This window comes from Alexandromys fortis, unplaced genomic scaffold (assembly GCF_014885135.2).
Source record: "Alexandromys fortis isolate MF-2015 unplaced genomic scaffold, M_Fortis_MF-2015_v1.1 scaffold_274, whole genome shotgun sequence".
Classification (NCBI taxonomy): Eukaryota; Metazoa; Chordata; class Mammalia; order Rodentia; family Cricetidae; genus Alexandromys; species Alexandromys fortis.
In genome coordinates this window covers 710,174-727,851 of record NW_026068142.1, presented here as the reverse complement: position 1 = coordinate 727,851, position 17,678 = coordinate 710,174, and the positions used below count along the sequence as shown (strand labels likewise).

At 38.7% G+C, this 17,678-nt stretch overlaps 1 protein-coding gene across 2 annotated transcripts in view; it reads left to right on the top strand.

Annotated features, from left to right (window-relative positions):
* Positions 1-17,678, top strand: part of Emcn (endomucin) — a 48,278-nt gene that overhangs the window by 12,638 nt on the left and 17,962 nt on the right. The window contains exons 3-4 of one of the 2 annotated variants that reach the window (XM_050126848.1): positions 11,924-11,962; positions 17,568-17,657. In XM_050126848.1, the coding sequence (XP_049982805.1) occupies positions 11,924-11,962; positions 17,568-17,657 (129 nt within the window). The remainder of the gene's footprint in view (positions 1-11,923; positions 11,963-17,567; positions 17,658-17,678) is intronic. The other variant, XM_050126849.1, reaches the window with a different exon arrangement.

Below are 17,678 nucleotides of genomic sequence, written 5' to 3'. Positions count from 1 at the left end.
AGGCAAGGGAAGCTCAAGTTCAAAGCTGCCAAGGGAACAGTGAATCCAAGGCCATCCTGAGAAACTTAGCAAGACTTGGTCTCAGGTTTTGTTCTTTTTTTCTTAAAGGAGAACCCACAGACGCAAAAAAAAAAAACAATAGTTATAAGGAGCTGGAGGTGGGGAACAGTTTGGGGTAGGTAGGACAATATTCTGGTTAGGTAGTGAGAATAGTTCTAGGGCTCGATCTTACAGCACATAATCCCTGTTAAAAAATAATAGAATATATGATTGGAAACTAATAACAGACTAGATTTTATGAATTCTCACCACAAAGCAATGATATGATAAATATATGATATAATCTTTAAATATATGATATATTTAAGTAAATATATCATACAGTAAATTTAAACAAATATATGTCAATATATGATATACTCTTTCTACAGTTTCTACATGTGTCAGCATCACTGGATGGCATGGTACTTAAGAGTGTGTGTTACTCTTAGGCTTCTTAGATCCTGTATTAATTTTCCTATTCCTGTGACAGGTACCTAACCAGAACAACTTAAGGGAAGGGGGTGTTTTGCTCAGTGTCGCAGGGACTAACCCACAGATACTTGACTCTGTGTATTTGATGGGAATATGTGGACAATGGGACTTCTTGTCCCATTGCAGAAAAGAATGAAATGAGAAGTTGGCATGTTCTCAGTGACCAACTTACTTGAGTGAGATTCTCATTTCTACCTTTCGCCCCCCCCACCCCAGTTGGCATGTCCTCAGTGACCAACTTACTTGAGTGAGATTCTCATTTCTACCATTCCCCTCCCCAAAGTGCCAGCTGGTCACTTACTGTTTAATATATGAGTTCATAAGGAATATTTCATATTCAGAGTATACATGTTCAAAGTATAGCATTTTGTCCATGGGTCCCAAAGGCTGATGGACAACTTACAACAGCAAAATGATTTTATTCCATCTCCAAGAGTTCCAAAGTTCCATCATTCCATCTAAAATCTAGAGTCTACTGTTATTCAAGATAATCTCTTAATTGTGAGGCATTTTAAAATCAAAAGGAAAGTTCTATGTGGCCCAAGATACAAGGGTACAGCATGAACATCTTCAATCCAGAAGGGAGAAACTGAGGCAAAGGAAGGATAATATAGGCACATCAAGCTGGAAACCCAGCAGAGCAAACATTAAACCCTGAAGATCAATGGGCAGCACCTGTGCTGTAAACCATGGCAAAGTGAGTTCCAAAGGATCTCAAAAGGTGTTGTTGCTATTCCTACGACCTTTGCATTTAAAGACCACAGGGCTTTCTGAGGTGGACTTTACTCATCATCTGCAGCTTTCGTCAGTATATGCCTGACATCTCTAAGCCTCTGGGGTCTCCACTGTAACTTAGGATCAATACTCATCCTCAGTTACTCCTCACCTATTACCCTTGAGCTCTTTACAAGGACTCTAAATGTCTCACATGATGCCTTGACTCTAAAGCCTTCATTTGATATCTGAGTGAAAACCCCCACAACTCCTTAAACCTTGTCCTCCAAAGGTCTACAATACCAACATCACTTGAATAACACTAGGGTGTCAGTTGTGTGACTACGGAAGCCATGTTGGACTTTAGCCTCCATGGCCTCAGAGTGTCTGAGCAACGGACAGCCATGGCCCTGTACATGCATGGCAACTCACAGCTCTCTTCTCAGGCACAGGCTTCCAAATGAGTTGGAAAACCTTTATCTCTTGGTCCTACGGTAGGTGGCACCTGAATGATTCTTGAGATAACCTCAAAACATCTTATTCGTTTTACTGGTGCTAACCACCTTCACAGCCACACTCCTCATCCACACTGACCAAATTCCTTTTGTAGTCAAACGGCATACTTTTTCAAGCTTTTCTACTCTGTTTTTGCTTCAAGCTCTCATTGTAAATGTACCTAAAATTAGCTAAATATATATGTTATAGCCCACTGTGGGCAGTACTGCCACTGGAAAGGTGGGTCTGGGCCATATAAGGAAGGTAGATGAGCGAGTCAAGAAAAATGAGCCAGTGAGCACCAAGCCTTCTGCTTCAGTTCTCCAAGTTCCTGCCTCAAGCTCTTACCCTGTTTTCTATCAATAATGAACCTGTAAGCCAAAAAGAACCCCTTATCTTTCAAGCATGTTTTAGTCAGTGTTTGTGACAGCAACGGAAAAGCAAACTAGGACCACACACTACTACAAAGATCTATCAGTCCATTTTATTGAATTGTTTCACTTGTTTGGAGTTAATAGTCTGTTGGCTCATATTTCTATAACATGTGATCCTAAGTGGGCTTTACTCATGGAACAGAAATTGATTAAAGTTGTAAAAATACTAACTGCAATGTGAGACAAAATATAAATAAAAGGTACTCATCTCAATTGAGGCAGAAAAAAAAGGGACATCACAAAATCCATCACTTTCTTGAAAGCAGTGCTCAACAAGATGGATATAAAGGAGACAATTCCATCAATGTAATAGATTTAGTTCACACTTAGTAGAGAAAAACATTAAGTTTTCACTCTAATATCAGGAATTAATAATACCCGGCCTCTCTACTTCTACCCCATAGAGCACTCAGAGTCCAGAACAATCAGGTAGTGAAAGAAAAAAAGATGCGCAAATAGGAAGGAAGAGGAAAAGGAGCCCCAATCTCTGAGGATGGTGTCTATATATTATCCTAAAAGTCCACAAGAAGAACAGGCCAAAACTTTAGATCTGTTTAATTTCAATGAATGACTTTTTTATTTGCAAGTTCTTTGTAATAAATATTTGATTGAAGTCATGTTGACATCTGATGCCCCAGCCCATAAATGCTGTTGAAATCAATCAATCTAATGGATACACAAGGAACACCACATCTCAACTACGGGAAGCAATTGATTTTCTTCTGGATAAGAATTCTATTATATTATATTATATTATATTATATTATATTATATTATATTATGGCCTGGGTCAAAAAAGTCTCAACATTTTTGTGTGAAATTCGTGAATTAAAATCAAAGAATAATAAAATACAAAATTGTGGCTTTAAACATAATACAGCAATAGAAGCAAGGGAGAAAATAAAGAAGATAAATGCTACAAAGAAAGCCTAGGCAACAAACAACTTAAAAAGTTAGGGGTCCCAGTGATCCAAGTGCAAATAATTGAACTCCTGGAAAAAAGAACGAGAAAGGTGGACAGAAAAGGTGGATTTTAATCAAATCCCAAATATGATTAAAAATTACAGACCAGTAGATTTGGAAAGCATGATGAGCCCAAAATAAGAAAAGAAACCACACCAACGATAAAGAGAAAATCTTGAAGCAAGTTGTTAGGGAGAAGACAACACACTAAGTGAATGAACATGGGGAAAAGGCAGCGAGGCTCCTTCAGGAACAATGCCTGCCAGAAAACAGCGAAGAACATCTTCCCTCCTGGAGGGGAAACTGTCACCCTGGTGTTCTGTGGGGACGTTTACAGACGTGCAGAGCTGAGACATTTCATGATGAGTAAAGACACTCAGCCAGAGAGAAATATCACCAGACGGAAAGTTAGATCTAAATAAAGGAAAATGGAGTTGGGAGTGACAAACTCACAAGTAGATACAAAAAGCTTCTGCCTCATTTTAATCCTTTCAACAGAACTAACTGATTCAGTAAAATAAAACAAGTGCATTTGTGGCTTGAAATATATTTTAAGAATATATATAACAATATATATAAAGATATGTAAACTATATATGACAATATAAATATATGTAAGCAATAGAATATGTTTTGAGATGAGAGATGTAACTATACTGTTGTAAGATGTATAATGGAAAATTTGAAATCCTAAAAGAAAGCTTAGTACAGGGACTGGAGAGATGGCTCAGTCCTGTGTCCCAAGGACCCAAGATCCATCCCAGCACTCACACTAGGCAGTTCTTAACTCTTACTCCAGCCTCAGGGGTATCTGGTGCTCTCCTCTGGCTTCTTGCAGCATGTGCACACATGTGCACATACCCATACACAGATTCATGTGCATATATATAACTAAAAATAATAATCTTTTAATTAAATGCTCAATCCAAAGGAAGGCGATAAAAGAGGAAAAAAGAATAGACAGGAAGTTAAATGCAAATGTTAGGATATTAAACTTTAAATTAAGTCCAATGATGACAGAAATTATATTACCTGAAATAAAATGTCTTAAATGCTTCCATTATAGAAGTAAAGGTTTTGAATTGAACCAAAATATGTCCCAACAACACACAGAATTTTTATATAAACTTTAAATACTAACTGACTTGTAGTTTAAAAATAAAGAAAGATAACCCAACATTGCTTGGACTTAACTTAATAGCTTCGTGTCATTTAGCCCAAACCAGTACAGCACACTGAACATTTCATCAATACTTTGTAAAAAAACAAAATTTAAACTTTGACATTTTTGATGATGGATTGCATAGACCAGAATCTCTGAGAAGCTTCATGTTAATCTAAGACTCTTGCTAAGTAAAGGGATCATGGGCACACATGTCTTCAGTAGGACAAAGACGTCATAAAGAGCATATGCCCTAAGAACGTATGCCCTTCACCACAAAACACAAACTACTTTCTGTTTATAATTGTCCAGATTTTAGATGGCCGTTTATCAACCAAGAATTCTTGGTTGTGAAATAAAACCCGCAAACTTGACATTTTAAGCATTCTATTTGAAAACAGATAGTGTATGTTGAGAGGGAAAGTGACTTATTATTTGGAGTGCTGAAATTTAGAAAACTTAGTTCTGAAGAAGCTTGATGAAAACTGCCAAACATTTTCAATAAAACAAAACTGAAAAGTTATTTAAAAACAAAAAAAAAAAACAAACTTTCAGTATGGAAGTCACAACATATGAATGAATGACTATGCCAACTTTGAAAAGTTACCATTAATTAATTTATATTCAGAGAGGTTTTAACAGGTGTGTAGTGACATTAAATGTGATATACTAGGCAAATGAAAGGACTTTACTAGCTAGTGGGCAATTAATGGATACCGTGTAATAAGTACTTCATGAAGTCCAGATGAACTCCAGTGTGCTCAGCAAGTTGCCACTTCTTTCCTGTGAAGAATAAGTCCATCCACAATGGCAACATCTGTGTGTGACCTGTCTGTGGTCCCTGGGTTAGTTGAATGAAGGTGAGTAACTTCAAGTTTCCTTCATTCATGAGGCTTGGAAGCACTTCTAGCCTTCATGTCCCACTGAAGAAAGCTTTTACTCTTAGTCCCAGTGAAACATTTTGTACTTCCTTCACAGTACCTTGGATAGCATGAACCATTAGAAACCCTAGTTTGGGTAGTTTGGCAGGGATTGCCATGACTGTGTTAATACTGTACATACAAAGTCCTTAAAGAATCATGATGGTCTACTTATGAGGAAAAGACTTAATATTAGCCTTCCATCATTTCTTAGCATACAAATATCAAACTACTATTGCTTTAGATGGTATTCTGTTAGGATCTTTGATTTCTAAAGTCTCTCTTTGAGCTACTGACTTGAGTTAATTTTTAAAACTATTAAATGAATTTTAGCTTTATATTAGGACAGAATTTTTAGCAATTTCTGAAGTTTCCTTATGCATAATTCTACCATTTTGTACTACATACTTATATGAGGCAGGCTTGGCACTGATGATGATCAACCCGAGCATCAGCCAGCCGTAGACTATTGAAGAAATTCTTTGTCTTGCAGTACCAAAGAATTAATTCTTTATAAAAAATAAACAAGCACACCCATCTCAATAGTATAAATATGTCTTCATATTTAATAAATGGTAAAATTATAGTATCCTAGCGTGATAAATTAAACCACTCTATTCTGATTTATTAAAAATTAATGATTTGTTTGTCTATTTTGTATAGCTATGTACATGCAAGCTGTATAAAAATGTCTCATCCATACAAAGGCCTAAATATGAGAGAAGTTCATGCCACAGAGATTTATCACCTCACAATTCTAGTGTCGGAAAATCTCTAATCCAGCTTGCATCAGGGTTCCATCTAGAGGCCGGGAATGGGATCTCACTTCCTTTCCGGGGACTGCGGGCCTTTCTTAGCTAGAACTTGCTTGTGGTATCACAGATACTCTGTCCCTCCATAGCACCTTTTGTCTGCGTGTCTATACATGAGTTTCTCTTCATGTTCTCCTCTCCATGGAGTCTATGCTTTCAGTTTTATCAAGACATTTGGTATGGGATCCAAAGCCTACTTTAATCTACGAGAATTCCATCACAAGACTTTAGATATATTATATTTCATAGATCCCTTTCCCACAGACCCCATATCCACAAGGCTTTTGGAGGGTGTCACCATGAAACACATCTCAGACCAGTGACCTGTGTGAGCCTTCAGTGCACCTAGCTCTGCTGCTACACACTCGCCATCTCTATGTAGGTCTAACTTCCTGGGCACTGGTATAAGATTCAAAAGAAAGGCCAATAACAGTGATTCTTGTGAGCCAGCACTTGAAGTGCACAGGTATTACATGGAAACATACTAATCTTCTCACTCTGAGTCTCCAGTTTAGGACTAAGGTGCTGAAAATACGACATTCGCTTCTTTCATTTCCTGTGCTATTGTGGTTTGGGTCCTTGGGTCCCCCAGGTGTCCCCTGAAACACTTATCTTGAAGGCTTGGTTTTCACAGGGCAGTGTGCAGAGCTTGGAATTTCGGGTGGTGATTGGCTCGTGAAGGCTCTGGCCTCGTGATGGTGTGTTACATTCATGGATGGTTTTGCTTTAAATGGCCTCTGCCAGCTTATTCCTCTGTGTCCCATCGCGGCACACCACCTCAGCACAGTTCAAAGCAACACGGCCAAGTAACTGTGGACTGATGCCTCTGGAAATCAAAATGCATAACAGTTATGTATAGATTATTAATGATAATACTTATATACGATAAATAGATTAGCAAGTAAATTTCCTTATTGCATAATGATTTGCAACGGATCATCAGTCCATAAACTTGTTCTGTATTCCTTCCTCAGTCATGTCAGAATTCATACGAGGGAGAGGCAATAATGGTCTTCTTTTCTTGCTAGGTTCTGGCCAATTATAGGATGTCTCTTTCCAATCTTATTATAAATCCCAATTCCCTTCTCCCATCACAATATCTCTTGATATTGTGACGTGAAATTATGGTCTACACTTGAACCATTGCTCAACTGAGTTACAATTTTTAAAAAAATCTCAGAAATGTGCCCTAATGTTTTCAGTAAGTTTACAACTGAGTGTTCAGCTGTTTTCTCAGATATAGGTGTGACCCACAGGCCCTGTGTTGGACTTGCCCAGTGCCTCTGACCTTCCCATCCTCCACTGCTTCCTCTTCCTTTGTCACATAATTATTCATGGTTTAGTGTGGCATTTACTGTTACACAAAAGAAGAGTTGATTTCACAATAACTGGTAGACATTTCAGAGGTACTACTATCTGACCATGCGAATGAGCCACACCCAGGACTTTTTTTCTCCAAGGCACCACGCCTGTCTTCAAATAAAATAAAATAAAACCATGGTGTCTCTGATCATGCCAAGAGTAAGTTTGGTTGGTGGTTATGAGTAAAGATTCTCAATTTAAAATGCTTAGATAAGAAAAAAAATTAAGTACAAACATTCATTTGTGTTGTGGCCTTTGACCATCTGTGAAGCTCCTTGGGGCCTCAGGATGTTCATTTAGAGCAATGGTTCTCAACCTCTCTGAGTCACGACCCCTTTGGCAGACTTCTAACTCCAAAAATATTTACATTACAATCCATAGCAGAGGCCAAATTACAGTTATGAAGTAGCAACAAAATTAATTTTATGGTTGGGGGGGTCACCACAATAAGAGGAACTAGAGTAAAGCGCCAAGCATTAAGAAGGTTGAGAAGAACTGACCTAGAGATTTGTTGTAAGATAAAACCTGGGATGAGGGGATTGCTCAGCAAGTTAATGGTCTTCTGCTGTGTAAGCATGCGCACCTGTGGGCAGATCCCCAGCATCACCGTGAAAAGCCAGGCAGGTTGTGTGCACCTCTAACCTAGGCCTGGGCGGCAAAGACAGGAGGCTCCCTGTGCTTGCTGCACAGCCAATCTAGCCATGGGTGAGTGCCAGGTCAACTAGTGAGAGGCCCTGTCTCCAAAGCTCAAGTGAAGGACAATTGGCAGACACCCAACATCAACCTCTGGACTCTGCAGACATATACGTGTGCCAGCACACCTTCACATGCTGGAACACACATATGCAAGCATACATACACACATTGCACCCTCATAGTATCCCCACGGACATTAAACTGACAGGAAATAACATCTTCATTGAATGTTCCCTTCCAACCACTGGAGAGACTCTATTTCATGCAATGCTATCCTCTATCATCCTACAATTTAGAAATCATTAATTTGTCTGGTTGCCAAAGCTGCCAATGTTATTTTATAATCTGAGCCATTCCCCATGACATTATAGGCAAGGATTTAACCACAGCTTTCCCCCTTGTCTGGCTAGCTATTTGATATCGTATGCTGTGGGCACAAACAGGACGCATGTGCAGAATAATAGTCTTTGTCGCAAGGCCTAGCGTAGAAAAAAAAAAATAAATAATCTCATGCCCACTGCCTTACTGTCAGATGACAGAGAAATACAATGGAAATTGCTCACAACTTATTTTTCAACAGAAATGGATGATTATATATAAAAATATCTCTATATAGTCTTTCTCCTTCCTTTAACAACACATTTTGTGTGCCACTATAGTGCATTATCTGAAAACACAGGCTCTCCTGTGAAATAAGCAAAGTTAGCTCTTGTATGGTTAGTAAAGCATTCTGTTCTAAATAATGTTTAGGTTTAGCTTTGGAAATATATTTTCAGTTTTTAAGAGCACAGTTTCATATTACAGGCTACAACTCAGCAACAGATGCCAACAGTTCTGTCTTTTACTGATCATCCAACTGTGAGAATATTAGCAAAAGCGTCCCATATGCATCTGTGATTTGACTTCCGTTGCTTCCTCTACAGATCCGAGTGTGGCCTTCTGACAGTGCATATGCGTCCTTACAGTTATAAATAAAAACCAGAGATACTCACACTTAGCCATATGCCAGAGCGTTCATTTTTTGCTAAGATTTTTGAACCCTCTAAACTGGGTCTGTGTTAAATGTTGTATTCATTTAAAAACAGTTTGTTGTCTTCAAACTATTTCCTCTATTTCAAGAAGGAGGCACACATTCCTTTCTGTTTTGAAGGTACTGGAGGTCCAACCCAGGCACTGAGCATGCTAGGCAAGTACACTTTCACTGAGCTATCCCTAACTTCCTGATTTATTGAGAGACAGTCTCACTGTGGAGCTCTGACTTGGGATCTCAAACTTGTGATCCTCCTGCCTCAGTTTTCAATGTGATGGAAATGTAGGTTTGTGACCATTATGCTCAGTCATATTGGTTAAGTAATTGACAACTGTAGAATTTTGTTCTCAGCCTTTTTCTTCCATACACAGGTATATGTATAGGCTTTGATCTTGGACTCTTCAGTATAATGAGATGAACTGATGTGTTTCTTTACATTCCAACCAAGTTTCAGAACACAGTTATACTCCTTATTTATTATTAATATAAAATTATTATGCATTTTGGAGGCCAAAAGAAATTCAAATAAAGGAGAGCCAGAAGGTCTTATTTGATCCAAGCTTAGAATTATTCATTCCCAGACAAGTCTATCAGCAGAAAAGGTTGTGACCTGATATTAAGAAAAGGAAGAAAGGGTTTTGATTTTCTTTGTATTCTAATCCTAGCTGCTAATAAATATTTTAACTGCATCTCCCAAATGCAGCATTGTGCCACTTTCAAAAGTATTTTAATTAGTTATCAAAGGAGAAATTAATTATATAAGCTTTATACTTAGAATATTTAGGAGGAGAAAAACTGTCTCTTTTAGTGAGAGTAGATGTGTTTGGAACCAAAGTTCTGAGCTGTCACCGTGGTTCCACTTTTAAGACAGTAATTTGAGGGCCAGGCAGTGGTAGTGCATGCCTTTAAGTCCAGCACTTGGGAGGCAGAGGCAGACAGATCTCTGTGAGTTGGAGGTCTACAGAGCGAATTCCAGGACTGGCTCCATAGCTACTAGGAAACTCTGTCTCAAAATAACCAAAAAAAAAAAAAGACAGTAATTTGATTTTCCTCAGCTAATATTTGCAGATCTACAAACTGGGAACAGTATCTCTCATAATCATTAAATTTAAAATGCGTTCTTTTCTATATACTAGAGACTTACTACAGCATATTCTAGGGATAGGTACTAGAATCACAGCTCTATCTAAGGTAGAAAATCTATCCTCAGAGAGATATAATACAGCAACAACAAGCGATTTTTCAAGCAGAAAGTAGATGTTACTATAATAATAAAATTGCAGGGCTGCAAACAAAGTCAGGTGATGGGCTGGTTTGAATGATGTGCAGACACAGTTTAGTGAGGTGGCTTGAGAGAACCCTGAGGCACAGGGAAGAACACAAGAAACCCAGGTCTGGAAGAACTCTGTATCTTTGAACCTTTGGTCTATCAGCACCAGGTACAATGTGGAGCAGAGTTAAAGAGGCAGCTGATGGGTCAGAGTACTGAGGAGTGAGGTAGGGCTCCCCAGATCCTATGAAGACAGGCCAGCCACACTAAGGAACAGGGAGGTGGTGCGGAATCAAGGTTAACTTTGAAGACATTTTCTTAAAAGCTCTTGGGAGCTAGATGAACAAACTTTAATCTAGAGCTTCAGAATGTATAGAGGCTAGCAGAGAGGAGATTCCAGAAGGAATTTTCTGGCCTTAAGCAACTGGAAGACAAGGGTCCCTTGCCCTGATCCAAGAAGGCAGGGGGGAAGAAGTAGGTTGGAGGATAGCACTCAAGGGTGCTGTCTGAGGTGGTTGCATGTGAGATGCTAATGTTGGCCGCCGAGTTGAATATATACAAGATGCAAATCATTTGTAAGTATTTTTAGGCCTCTACTTGCTTCAGAAGTATTTTCTATTTTTTTATTTTCTATATTTTTCACAAGGCAAATCCTCTTTCTTCATGGTCCACGCCATCGAAGTTACTGAAAGGGCTTTTTTTTTGAAGGTTCTCTAAAGTGATTTTCTTTGTTGCCATCTCTGTTGGGCTGTAGCTACCACCCAGGAATCCCTTAAGTTTCAAGTATAGCTCTCTGACTCTTGCCTGTTTCCAAGATAAGATGTATAAGGTCTTAATAGGACAATAGCACAGGTTAGCCCCTTTGACAGAGAAATAGAAGTCCCTGTGGCTCACTGTGTTGTATTTAGGTATTTCATTTGTAAGATCATGTAAAAGTGATCCGGACCAGGATCTAGTTAGTCAGAGAAGCAAAATAGGTGCCCCTGCCTATTTTTTCTAAATAAAGTTTTATAAATATAAAATTACATGCTTTCATTATGTATTTTATTTGGCTGAGTTCATGATATACTTTCTTTAGGTGTTTCATATGTATGACAGTTCACATTAAAAGACAGGGCTGAGACATTGCAACAGACACTTCATAGCACACTAAGCCTTAAAGAGGAAGTTACAAGGCAGATGGATCGTTGTGAATTCAAGGCCAACCTGGTCAACAGAGCACTGGACAACCAAAACTACACATAGAAACACTGTCTTGCAAAAAAGAGGAAGTTACAAGTATATTTGTACCTATGATGATACCATGAGGAAATTTTTGTTTAAAATTAAGAAAAGGGAGAGACAAAAAAGTTAGTTGATTCTTGCTCTGGGGTTTCTTGGAGTCATAAATCTCCATGATTCTATATCTTGAGGGACACACATATCATATCCAAAATAAACTGATTTCTATAAAAATTACATTTGAAACAACCATAAAACCAGGTATTATAATCAACAATTAATTTTAATGTTTCTATTTTTACCTTGAAAGCTGAGAATCAGAGTTCAATCAAAACACCAGAAGTGCCAGGTAAGTTCATTTATTCTCTGAATATTCATTGGAAATATCTTAAGAATGAGATTATATAGGTATATGTGTATATACATGTATGTATATGTATGTATGTATGTATATACACATATGCCAGCTTGAAAGCAAGGTGAAATAGAGAACAATACAGGACAACTAAATGTTAGGAGGCTTCAAGTGTAAAGGAATACACCTATCATATGCTGCCTGGAGTGTGTAGCCTAGGGTTTTATAATACCAAAACAATTAATTGACTCTAGAGCTTGCAATGAAATATTTGCTCTACAGCCTACTCATGATGTGATCTTGGGAGGATCTTTAATCTCTCTGGGCTTCCGTTTTTGCTTTGAAAACCATAAGCAATAACACAATAATAATTGAGAGACCTATTCCTTGCAAAACATTTAGAATAATATCTGATATATACTGTCCCATTCAGATTTGAGGTAAAATCCTTAATATTTTTAGAGATTGTTGATACTGGTAGAGAAAGAACATTTTAAACCTTTCAGAATTCAAAGAACAAATTTCATTAACCTTATGAATGGTTATATATAAGCAAATACAATAGTCTTATTTAAAAATCCCTTGATCCTGTGGAAGAATGGAAGGAAAACAGAAATGGTTTCATAATATATTCAACTTACATTTTCTCTCACTCTCAGATGTGTTTACCTCATCTCCCTGAGCCATGGTATCTCTCATCCTTAAGACACAAGATTAAGCATACTTTCTTAGGGATGAAATTACTTGGTGCATATAAAAGTAATAATATCCTGCTTCATTTCTTCTTGGATCTCATGCATAATTTTTTGGTATTTAGTACCTATGTAAGCCTAATAAGAAAGGGGAAGTTGTTCTCCCTCAGTATCAACTTCAACAGAGTTATCTAAACTAAATAGATCTCAGTTCACAATTATTTCCTGAAAAGAATATGTTATATCTCAGGTTAATTACATTGGTGGCTCAAAGCAAAATGATGGACATTTGAGATAAAACTTTGACTTTGCTATCAGAGTATCCCAGTGCAGAAACATAAACTGAGGAGACTCAAGCTCAATCGCAGCCACTCAAAGGCAGAAAAACTCTCCTCTGGTGTTCTACCTATTAACTGACCAGAAAGATCCATCATGGATATATCCTCATAAAAACTTTGACAAAGCAAGAAATCCTGTGACAAGAATCTAAGTTCTTAAAGCTGGAAGAGTGCTCAATGTTCCCATTGTCTTAGTCCCCTCTACAAACACAGCTCTACCAACTGTATGCAGAGCATCCATTAGCTGAACCACGTATGTTCTAGTTGCTTTTTATCTAAATCCATTTTGTTTCTGATAATGGAAGCCCAGCATAGACTCCATCCTTTCCCTATGTGTCAGGATACTCAGCACACATCATTGTGACTAATGTCAGCACCTGCACTTATGCAAGTTCTTGTAGCATGGTTATTTGCTCCATTTGCCTTGGCTCTTATTTCCTGGTGCTGGTTTCTTCACCTATGGTATACATCAATACTAAAGCTTCTCAAATCTTTCTTTTGTTTCATCAGAGGTAGCATAGGCTCACTCATCATGATACTTGGAATACTTTGATGCTTGTTCTTTATCCCTAGTTTCACCTAGATCATTGGAAATACCTTAACTGTATCTTAGACTGTACTGTGCTTTCTTCAATCAATTACTGTTAGATATAGAGTGGGCCTCTATTTGTGGTTATTATTGAATGAATAAAAATAAATACAATGCAACATGTCAGCATGGATGAGGATCTCACAGGGTCCTCTTTATCTAACCGCTAGATAAAGAGCTACCAGAAATTAACAGATGCTTAGAGAGGGAGAATCAGTTTTCCCCAGGGACAAGACCTCTAATTTGTTATCCAATGCCAAGTGGTGAACACTAAAATCATACAGTCAACACTGAAGAGACTCAGCAGGTTGTATTTATGCATTTAAACACATACATAAATATAACAATAATTAAAGGGGAAAAACCCAATGGAGATAATGCATGAAAGTAAAGTGGAGAGCAATGGCGGAGAAGTTATCAGACAGGAAGGTAAGTCTGATGTAGAGAGAGGGCAGGAGGGTGCTGTGGATCAATCTTCTTCTACACTGTGAGTATGTATTAATCTCGTTTGCTAATAAAAAGTTGATTGGCCAATAGCTGGGCAGGAAAAGATTGAGAGCTAGAGCCAGGCAAGGAGAATTCTGGGAAAGGGAAGGGCAGAGACAGAGAGTCACCAGCAAATGCAGAGAAGCAAGATGAGAAAGCTGTTCTGAGAAAAGATACCAAGCCACATAGTTAAACATAGATAAGAATTTTAGGTTAATTTAAGTGTAAGAGTTAGCTAGTAACAAACCTGAGCTATTGGCCGAGCAATAATAATTCATATGTAGTCTCTGAGTCAGTTATTTGGGACAGGAAACATACATTTACAGGAGAGGGCAGTTCAGTGAAAGCCTTCTAGCTTGACGTTCATGTTTAGGAAGTTTTAGAAAAGTCATCAAGGAACACTCCAGCCAAAGAGCATCTTAGGAGACATTCATGACTCTTAAGAAGTGGTGGGCATGATTGTCCCTGCCAGCCTGACATTTGGTTTTCATCAGTCTTGGGGCAGTACGGCCTCAGACCAGCACAAGATGGAGCTCAGAGAACAAGTGGGGAATCTCAGCCACATACAATTCTATAGCTTCAGGCCTTTGAAGACCATTCTCTAGTCAAGCCGAGATTCCTTAAGACAACAGTAAAGTACACTGTTAGTAAAGTTCCCAGTGACCTAAGAAGTTAACAGCAAAAGGTGATGCACACCTTTTATCCCAGCACTCTAGAGGCAGAGGAAAGCAGAGCAGTGAGTTTGAAGCCAGCCTCCTCTACATGCGTCCAAAACAGCCATAGGGAACCCTGCCTAGAAAAACAAAAAGTGCCTCTGTCAAGACCTATGAGCAAAATGTGAATATATTTCAAAAGAATAGGCTTGGCTCTAAGAGAAGTTGTTTCACATAGCTTGCCCTGAGTTTTGACCTGAAGTTTGGAAGCTGCATTTAAATTGTGACACAATTCCCCTAGAGTTTAATAGCCATCACAGTCACAATAATCAGGACACAGATGCAAGCTGGGGGATCTAAGAGAAACTGGTTTTCCAGCTTCTTCCACTCTTGACTGGAGAAAAGAAACACCCTTTGAAAGCATGGAAATGTCTGAAAAGCCAATTTCACACAGCTATACTTTGAATCTTGGAGGAATTGGACAAACTCTCTGGGAAGCCCAACTTTCTGAAAGGCATAATCCTACAATACAGCAATATCATACAGCATATGTTATACGACACTATATAACTAAAAATAACCATACTAGGACCAGGGGCTCTCCTAGACAATTTAAATTTATTCTTACTTAATCATTACAGCAACAATATAATATAAAACTATTTTAAAGCCCTTTACGTATCAGCAAATCAGACAAAAGGAGCTGAAATAATGTATCAAGCCTCCACAGGAAGTCAGCTTTACAGTCAGAGTTTGGTTCTGGCCCCGGCTTTCAGTATCATGTCCCTAACTACCGCATTATTCTTCCGCTGAGCCCTTTCCAGCAGGGTTATGTTAGTAGAAATTTATGGTAGCACATTTTCAACACAATAAATGGAGATCATCAGACTACACTGAATCCCTCTGTTATAGCTACAGAAAGGATAATGTTAGGCTCACAATTAGTGGGTTTATCCAAGTACCATTCAGCCATATGATCCTGCTAGAGACAGGGTTTCTCAAATTGAGGGGCACTAATATACAAGAAATGTCATAACAAGTATTTTTAATTAAATAGAAAAATAAAAGAAATGCAAACACCAAATAGTCTTACACACAATATGGGTAAGCACACATGTGTGCATTCGTGCATGTGTGCTTCCGTGTGAATGTGTGGGTGTTAAATTCAGAAAAGATTTCTTAAGTAAGACTTCCAGTTAGAAGAAAAACAAAACAGAAACCTGGAAGTTTCTGTCTCGGCAGCGCTGAGCATTCACGTGGGGTTAACAAGGCAATCTTCTGGGCTGTGGTTAATGGAGCAGTACCAGCCCTGGGCGATCAACGCATTTTAACACAGAAAGCTGGTGATGGTGTCGTTTACATCAGAAATAATCACTCTGAGAGCAACTTCTGGCCTGAACATGAGGAGGAAATGGGGTGGGGTGTGGAGCCTTGGTAACTAGCTGTTGGTAAATCCCCAGCCCATTGGTTACTCAGCCAGCCATCTTGTCCTCTCCTGAAACACCTAAAAGACTATCCATCCCCACAGCAAAACACAACAAACAGCCGTGAGCTTTCAGCGAGCTCCCACTCTTTCTCTTAATATTCCTTTTTTTTTTTTTTTCCGCCTGCTTTGAGCACTAGCCTGACATTTCTCTTTGTTCTCATGGGCATGTATCTAGCTCCCTCCCACAGATCTCTTGCCTGGCAAGCACAGGGCAGACTCCCAACATGATTCTTCCCCCACAGAGCTCGCAGTGTGTGCCGGGCTGTGGGTGGCAAAGGAGGAAAGAGCAGCCGTGGCAGCCCTAGAAATATCAATCTCCCTGGTGCAATTATCCGGGGCCTCCGAACTCAGAACGAGTCTTAAGCAACGCAGGGACACGGGCAGCCTTGCTTTCGTGTGCACAGGCTGAGGCAGGAGCTCTGTGGGAGGCATGGCAAGAGTGAGGCCTTTTGCACTCTGAGAGTTTTGTGGAAAGATGAGCCAGCAACTATGATACAAAAGAGAACTTTCTGCCACAAGAGACAAAGAATTCATTTTCAAAAGTTCTAAACTACATCTTTACTTTCATTTCACAGTGAGTGTGATTGAATTATAAAGCCTTCCATGTTTGTATTTTCTTTCCTTTCTTGATATGTCATGCATTATGTTATATCTACTAAGGTATGTTGTCTTATATTTTAAATTTTTAATAATATTTACTCATAATGATAATCTGCTTGGTATTCCAATTGAATATGGCAAAGACATATTCCTTGAAGGAAAAAAGGTCATGGTAAATGGAGAAGAAACAATCAAGCATCCATTTTTCTAAGGAAGGTGTTCATATAGCTGCGGAGCTTTAGGGAGGGAAACCAAAGAGTCTCCATTGGTCCATTGGTTCTCCCTTACTTCTCATCAAAGCCTCTGCAGTGATCATCTATCTCCGACCATTGGGAAATATCATAAAACCTGAAGGTTTTTGCATTTATATCTGTTTTAAGCATGTATGATGAACAAAATACAGTTTCCCATAGTTGAAAGTATCTGAAAAGGAGTTAGTGTTTATCATAGATTTACACCTGTCAAGAACCTCAAGACTTTATTTGTGCACTGTGGACTGGAGTATGTAACTTCCTCAAATGTTCTTGGCCAGTTCTGCTCCGGACAATGTAATACTGATATTCAGTTTGTGTGATGCCAAAGTTAATCATTTTTCCAGAAGAAATGCATGAAGAAATACCATTTTATGAAACCTATTATACCGAAATCAAGTGCTTTCCCAGGTCTTTGAAAATGCAGCCTGTTTAAATCTGCAAAGAAATCCAATATGAAGACTTAATACCATAACTCAATCTGGGTTTGTGATTTTCCTATAGGTACCACTCAACTGCCAGATGCCTCACCTAAAACCACCGCATCACCCTCGGCATCACTAACAACTCCAAAAAGCACCTCGCACCTTCAGAGTATGATTTTTGTATATCTGA